This window comes from Lolium perenne, chromosome 6, assembly GCF_019359855.2.
Source record: "Lolium perenne isolate Kyuss_39 chromosome 6, Kyuss_2.0, whole genome shotgun sequence".
Lineage (NCBI taxonomy): Eukaryota > Viridiplantae > Streptophyta > Magnoliopsida > Poales > Poaceae > Lolium > Lolium perenne.
The window spans coordinates 72,708,792-72,716,727 of record NC_067249.2 but is presented as its reverse complement, the minus strand read 5'-3'; the positions used below and the strand labels follow the sequence as shown (position 1 = coordinate 72,716,727).

At 47.5% G+C, this 7,936-nt stretch overlaps 1 protein-coding gene across 3 annotated transcripts; it reads left to right on the top strand.

Annotated features, from left to right (window-relative positions):
- Positions 1-397: 397 nt before the first annotated feature.
- On the top strand, positions 398-7,704 carry LOC127307671 (protein BIIDXI). Of its 3 annotated transcripts, XR_007855713.2 has the most exons (5): positions 398-663; positions 760-1,260; positions 1,354-2,753; positions 2,857-2,916; positions 7,404-7,704. XR_007855713.2 is itself a non-coding variant. In XM_051338425.2 (3 exons), exons 1-3 carry the CDS (start codon positions 582-584, stop codon positions 1,899-1,901), a joined length of 1,131 nt encoding a protein of 376 aa, XP_051194385.1. In that variant the 5' UTR covers positions 398-581; the 3' UTR covers positions 1,902-7,704. The 3 variants fall into 3 exon arrangements, 1 of the variants encoding a protein (XP_051194385.1); XR_007855711.2 differs by having other exon boundaries at positions 1,354-2,916; XM_051338425.2 differs by having other exon boundaries at positions 1,354-7,704.
- Positions 7,705-7,936: the final 232 nt, after the last annotated feature.

Below are 7,936 nucleotides of genomic sequence, written 5' to 3'. Positions count from 1 at the left end.
TGGACAGCTGCCCACAAACAAGCAAAATGCTCTATAAGTTACCCTTTTATCATATGTACATATAGGTAACAACTAGAACGAAAAGAAATCTTGACGAAAAAGTGTATTTGTAGAGCCATTAGAAATGGAAAATAATTTTATATGTGTAAAACAAAGGTGAATTTGTAGACCAGGTCCCATAAAATTATTTTTCAATAGAAACTTTTAAAAATACTCACTCTGTCGTAAAATAAGTGTCACAACTTTATTTAAATACATATGTATCGATAATTAAAATGTATGTAGATACATTTGTATCTAGACAAAGCAGGGACACTCATTATGATATGGAGGTAGTAACTACTAGCGGAAGAACATGGACTCATGTTCTTGACCTGACTGCACATGAAGACCGCACGTTACAGGAACCTCACATAACCGAACCTAGCAGGTTACTGATAACTGAGCACACATCCGAGGTCAGTTTTAACTTTTAAAAGGGCCAGGCCACATTGTTCAGTTAGAGCTACACGATCAACACTCGGTGCTCTTCGTCTTCAAGATCGAGCTAGGTTCGCTTCTTATTGCAGATCGGGGACAAGATGGCATTGCCCGCCATGGTTGGGTCAGTGCTCCTGCTGCTGCTCTGCGCAACCTGCAGATTGGCGCTCGGAATCACGGACGGTAACGTTCCCATTTAATTGTTGCTCTTCGGTTACACTGGTAGCTAGCTAGCTGCGTGATGTGGGCTGGCGATTTCGATGGTGTGGTGTGCCACAGGTCTGCTGCCGAACGGCAACTTCGAGCGCGGGCCGCGGGCGTCGGAGCTGCGGGGGACGCAGGTGGTGGGCACGTCGTCGATCCCGTCGTGGCGGACGTCGGGGTTCGTGGAGTACATCCCGTCGGGGCGGAAGCAGGGGGGCATGGTGCTGGTGGTGCCGGAGGGCGCCTACGCCGTGAGGCTGGGCAACGAGGCCTTCATCGCGCAGCGCCTCCGCGGCGCGGTCCCCGGCGCGCGCTACTCGCTGACCTTCAGCGCGGCGCGGACGTGCGCGCAGGCGGAGGTACTCAACGTGTCCGCGTCCGGCCAGTCCGGGGTGCTCCCCATGCAGACCATGTACAGCAGCAACGGCTGGGACTCGTACGCCTGGGCCTGGGTCGCCAGCGCCGACGAGGTCGAGGTCGTCATCCACAACCCCGGCGTCACCGAGGACCCCGCCTGCGGCCCCCTCATCGACTCCGTCGCCATCAAGACGCTCACGTCCCCTCGCCGCACCAACAGTAAGTATGCTCGTGCTCTCTGTCCATGCCATCGCCATGGTAATTTCCTGCGCCGTGTAACACTAACACCGGTCGCATGCGCATTGCTTGCAGAGAACCTGGTGAAGAACGGTGATTTCGAGGAGGGGCCATACATCATCCCGGGGACAACCAAGTGGGGCGTGCTGATCCCGTCGCGGATGGTGGACGAACACTCGCCGCTGCCGGGGTGGATGGTGGAGTCGCTCAAGGCCGTCAAGTACATCGACAGCGACCACTTCGCGGTGCCGCGGGGCCGTCGGGCCGTGGAGCTGCTGGCGGGCAGGGAGAGCGCCATCGCGCAGGTGATCCGCACCATGCCGGGGAAGCAGTACGCGCTGTCCTTCAGCGTGGGGGACGCCAGCAACGCCTGCCACGGGTCGCTCATGGTGGAGGCCTACGCCGGCAGGGAGTCAGCCAAGGTGGCGTACGATTCGGCGGGGAAGGGCGGCGCCGCCAAGCGCGCCGTGCTCCCGTTCCGCGCCGCGTCGTCGCGCACGCGCGTCCTGTTCTTCAGCTCCTTCTACAGCACCAGGAGCGACGACATGAGCTCGCTCTGCGGGCCGGTGATCGACGACGTCGCTGTCGTCAGCGTGCGTGCGCGTGTGCCGAAGCGCGCATAGAAGCAGAAGGTTAGCTACCTGACCGGGCGATCGATCGAGAGCGTGCGCTCGGCACGCACGGCGTTTCTGTGGCATGCGTGTGTGTGCAAGACAGAAATAAATGTACCTTGCTGTTACTGCCTTGCTTAGATAATGTCTCACAACGACACTACCTGAACTCAAGATTAGTTGGACAAATATCTCCTTTCCGCTCATGCTACAGTACTTTAGAGAGTTCTCGAGAGCGCCGGTTCGATCTGAAGCGAAACTCATCGTCGCTGCTGGTCAAGGGAGGCGGAAGAGAGATGCCGGCGCAACTAGTGTTTATACTAGGTGTAGCTTTAGGCTGTTTGACAATTCTTGGCGTGATGCCGGGAGGTTGCTGTTGGGTTCTCTTGGCCAGTACCGGCGGTTGCTGAGCTGCCGTCGCTGTTCTTCTCGGGACGGTGTTGTGCGAGGCCATCAGCTCCTCTTTCAATAAAGCCTCTGCCAGGCTGAGCTCTAACAGAACCTGAGTTATAGATATAACTCCACATGGCAAGGCGCAGCATCACTCCCGGCCATTTCGAAAGGTGTTATAGATATATTCCGGTGGTGGCAAGGGAGGAGTGGATTGCAGTGAAAGGTGTTATAGATATATTTGGTATTCTTTCAAGAAAAGTGTGGCAAATCATAAAATATCCCGCCGTAGGGCCCATTGTCGGTGTATGTGCCTCCATTTGGGCCTGGCCCGGTTCTGCGCATGGTTGGTTGCCGCGTGTTCTGCTCGGGCCTGGTTTATCTTCGTCGGCGTGGGTGGGGTTTGACCGACCGTGTTCGTTGCCTCTTCGCGTGCAAGATTTCTCCTGGATTCCGGCCGATTCTCCGCTGCTGGTCTCGATTCCAGCCGGACTTTGCTCTTCGATCCCGTTTCCTTTCTTTTTCCTGACCAATCTTGCCTACTCCCGTGTTAATCGCATTTTTTTCCGCGATTTAGGTCTCGACCTTCGCGTGTTCGTTCGGCTGGCGCGGACGGCTGGTTTCCCTCAGAGCTCAGGTACGTACCTTCGTTTTTCTTGAGCTTTTCCTCTTGCTTTTTTGGATGGTTTATTATATGCCTGCTGCTCTCTCTTCTTTGTAATAAGATTTTTTCCCCTCTCTGAGATGCTGCTACGTTTTAGTACCTGAGATGAGATCCGTTGAATCGTAGTACAGGGGCGGAGCTACGCCCTTACGTACTGAATTTTGGAATTGGCCCCGGGTTACGGTTCAGTAGTTGGAAACGAGTCAGTAGGCATCCACATCGAGCGGGCAAAGAGGCTCCGACCCCTTCGTCTCTGCGGCTGGACGCGTGCGCCGCAACGCACCTCTCCACTCTATCGTACTCGGCCGGCCAGCTTGCCGCACCGGTCGGCACACTCCCCGGAAGCTGGCCCGCCCTCTCAGGACTGTGTCCTCCTCTACAGCAGCTAGGCGGTTTCTATTCATCCCACATTTTCAAGTTTCAGTTTAGTTGATTTATGTGACTGTCCAGAAGTAAGCTGATTCATTTTGCCATCTATTTCATGCTTTAGGAATTAAAAAGATTTAGAGATTTAGACATGAAAGTGACAAACATGGATGTTACAATTTTTTGCTATCGAATTCAAATACAACACATGGATGATGCAAAAAAAAATCTATGGGCTTCATGTTTCTTCTCATCTCTTTGCATTTTTTTTGGACCATCAGCAATTGAGTTGAAATTAAATCTTTACAACCGTACAAGATTTGTGTACAATTACATGAGGTTCTCAAAGTAACTTTTTTTTGCTCTTAGTTTTTGGCCCGGGGTTTGCTCCGATCCTAGCTCCGCCACTCGTAGTACCTCATGCCATCATTGAAGCGAGAAAGGCCTGATTAAGTTGCCCCTGAATTTGCCTGTAAGAACGTGTCCTATAGCTGAATTTATTAGCAGTGTTTGTTGTTGTGTCAGGCTGCTTTACTGTTGCCGATATGCATGTGTCTTCTTAGAAAACCTGCAAGCTGAAATAAACATCATATATGGTAGTACTGCTGATAGGAGAAATTTGCAATATTTGCCAGACCGCTAGCATATTTAGTAAACTGGCTTGCTAAAGTGGATAATCAAACATGAACTTCTAAGCGGCATCTGTATTGATGTGGTTGTCTGCACTGACTGCTCCGCCGGTATTAATATTTATGTGGCTCTCTGCCTGATGTCATGTATATGTTTTTCTCTGTATGAAGTTGTTGACCGGCTTGGTTGGATTTGTGTGCTGATCTGCCTGTGTTTTCACCCCTAATATAATCCATGCCAGATTCGTGTTTTTATTGTTCATCTGCTACATTCTAATCTGTACTAATACAGTGCATGTGGGGTAGAGGTGTTGTGCGTTTTAGTTGAAGTGACTGAAATCGAGTCTACCTGTCAGCTAATGTGTGCTTTTATGAAAATAAATATACTACTTTTCGTTCTGGTGAATCTGGTGATTATGGTTTTGCTATGCTTACCTGGAGAGGTAGGAATCTGGTTTAGATTCAGATTCGTGTCCTCATTGTTGGTCTGTTATTTTTAAAGCTGCATGTTATTTCAGTGCTAATACAGTGCATGCGGTGTGTGTTTTAGTTGAATTGGTTGAAGTGGATGCTACGGTTTGCTAGCTAATGTGTGTTTTATGAAAAATAGGTATGATAGGTTTCGTTTCGCTGAATTTCTGTTGTGGCCGGGTGATTACGATTTTGTGGCCGGGTTTGTAGTGCATGTTTTTGTAGTAGTTTTAGAGTTCTGAATTTGATTCAGGTTTGGTGGTATCCGAGGGTAGACGATGTTTGCTGCTTTTGGTTCTGGTCATGATGTCGTTTTCTTCTTATTTATTTGGGTGGTGATGTGGTTGTGTAAGTTTAGTTAAAAAGGTGGGTTGGTAATTGGAGTGCATGTTACAGATGGTGGTTGTAGAATTTGTTGTTTCTCTCTTTGCTGGTTAGGAGAGGAATTGGATTTAGGCATGTCCTTTTGGGTTGGTTGATGGTGGGTTAGTGTTTTTTTTTTTTAGTTTCTCGGGGCTAGCTATTTTGCTGTACGCAATGGGCGTCGGGGTATGTTTCGTGTGCTGTTCTTTTTCTATTTTCTTTTGGCTCTGTCTTAATCAGTTTGTGTTCTCCGTAGCGGATTTGGGCGGTGGTACGGAGCGGCGTGTGGCTCCGCGGTTGGTTCCATCTTCTGCAAACTCAGGTGCTCCGGGTATTGTTTCTAGGTGTTCGCTGTGTAGGCGTCGGGGGGCTGTTCCTTTGGTTTCGCCTTCGCCGCAGTTTTTTGTTACTGTCCCTTCGTCCCGCCCTCCTGGTATTATTCTTTGATTCTTTGGTCTTTCATTTTATTTGTCATCTTTGTTTCTTAGGGTTCGGTGTTTGTTGTAGGGGATCCTTTTTTCCCGTATTTGTCCGTAGAGATGGCGCGTGAGAACCGAAGGCGTCGTCGTGTTCAGAGGAGGCCTTATCTTTTTGGTGAATTCTGTGTTTTTCCTGTTTCCTTTTTCGTTTTGTTTTGGATTTGGCTGCTAAGCAAGGTTCGGGAAAGCGGAAAAAAGCATCGATTATGCGCGCTAAAGCGCAATGCGGAGGCCTTCCGCATCAATTTCATAAGCGCTTAAGCAGAAAAAAGAAAAATAAAGAGGGGAAAAGCGCCGCTTATGCACACTGAAGCGCTAACCGGAAGGCCACCGCACCGATTACGCATAACGCTTTCTTGAACCTTGCTGCTAAGCGTGCGCTGTATATGAATTTTAGGTGTCCGGCCTCCCATTTTGATAAATGGTCGTCCAGCTAGAATATCTCGAGATTATATTGCGTATCTGAAAGGTTTGTTTGTCACTAATTGTTTTTGGTTTCTTTTATTTTGGGATGCTTTCTTTTTTGTGCCTGCTTTATTGTGTTCGTTGTTCATTGTCTTTTTTTGCAGCTTCTTTCGTGGGAGGTTGTATCTCGGTAGTCCTGAATATACATGAACTTATTGCAAGGCTTTTTTTGGTATAATGAGCGGGCTACTCAGTTGAGTAAGTTCCATAAAAGGAAGATGTTTACTAATCGTTGCAGCAAGGGTGGTAGGGTATGGTTGGAACCGTATAGGCAGTGGCCGGCTCCTCTTGATCGGTTGATTGGGTTTGGTGATGGAGTTGGGTCGTCTCAGTTCATGCGGTTGATCAGGTCTTACAATAGCATGTTTGCCTTTTCTTCTCTGGGGGTGAAGGTTGATGATAGTATAAATACAGGGCGGGGTTCTTATGTTTTTTGTATTAATGGCCTTCCTTTGCATCGTATTGGTTCTCTGGTTCCCGCGCCTAATAAATCGCCGAAGTTTGCTCAGCTGTATATTTATGATACTGATAATGAGATTGATTATCGAATGGCTGTATTTGATGGTGAGGGTGGAAGTGGGGCTGAGGGGGGTAGTGGTGCAGCTCCTGATCGGGACATTGTTGTTTCTCTTACTACTATGCTTGATAGTTGTAATGCGTTGGTTAGACAGTTTAGAATGATCCGCTTTTCTCGGGAGCGGGTTGAGCTTGCTGGTGCGCCGTTTAGGCTTCGAATTGTTCGTTCATCTTTGGATGATCCGATGGTTTATAGTCCTCCTACCGCTCCTGAGTTAGCGGCTCTTATCGTGGGTGATCTTGATGCTGATAGGTGTAAGTTTGATATTGTTGTTGAGCTGGAGGATGGTCGGTTGAAGCGGATATCTCCTTTGCATCCTGCTTTGATGTCTCTCCAATATCCTCTGCTTTTTCCTTATGGCGACAAGGGTTTTTATTTGGGAATTAGTTATATGGTGCCTGAGGTCGCTTCGGCAGGGGGCAGGTCAGAAGTTAGTATGCTGGAATACTATGCTTACCGATGTTGTTATAGGAAGGGTCAGATCCATATCTTTGTTGTGGACGGCTTTCTCAGCAGGCATGTGTTGATGCTTTTGCATGTGTTGAATCGAATAGGCTTTCTTTTATCCTTAAAAATCAGGACAAGTTGCGTAGTGAGACATACTGATGCTGTGGGGCTGGGGTTGGCCAGAGGCAGGAGTGTTGGTGTTAAGGTTGTTTTGCCTTCTGGTTTTGTTGGTTCTAAGCGGTATATGGCACAAAATTATCAGGATGCGATGGCTATTTGCCGTTCTTATGGATATTGTGATTATAATCTTATGACTTCCCGTGGCATGAAATTGTACTAGAGCTTCAGCATCCGAGAAACTGCGAGCATGATCAGAAATCTTCCATCCAAAATGTCACTAGGTTTATAGTATCAGCCATGATCAGTAATTCTAATTTTTCATCCCAGTAAGTAAATAAGTATGTGGATTTTGTTGCCTAAGATAATTACTATTTTTCACTTCTCCTGCTTCCGTTGATAAAAAGTACTGATTAAATATCTAATGCTTTGCTGATTTAATTGTCAACAAAGTTCCTTTTTATATTATTGGATTGGTTTGTGAGGTATATTCATGTCTCGAAAAATCATTTTATCTTCGGGTATTGTGTATTATTTTTCTTTTAGATCACATGACAAAAGAGGAACACTTCCTTTTCTCTGGAGCTTCAGGGACTAATATCAAAGACTTGGACTGGCCGACTGGGATGGATTGGAAAAGAAAACCCATCTATAGTTATATGACTCCCTTTTCTTTTCCAGGAGAGGAAAGGTACTTTTATGTACATATATGTAATATAAAGATGTATGGACTGAAAGAGTTGTTCCAAACTGAAAGATAGATAATCCACAATAGTACATGGTACGGTGAAATCACTTTGGCATATGAGTTCAGCATAATTGATGAGCTTTTACTTCTTTTACTTAATTATTTTGACTTCTTACAATGGGGCTTGATTGTTGAGAAAACTGAGGGTAGTACCTCGGAGAGACTTGTAGGTGATCGAAGGCCGGGTTTAATTAGTGCGAGGGTTCCATTTCTATAACATGTCACTGCTTCTTGAAACGCCCCAGCTCTACCTCGCTGGTCAGGTTGTGGCAAGACGCTGTGCAGGCGGCGGGACGAAGCCCGCCTATTCGACTAGTAGGTATATTAGGTA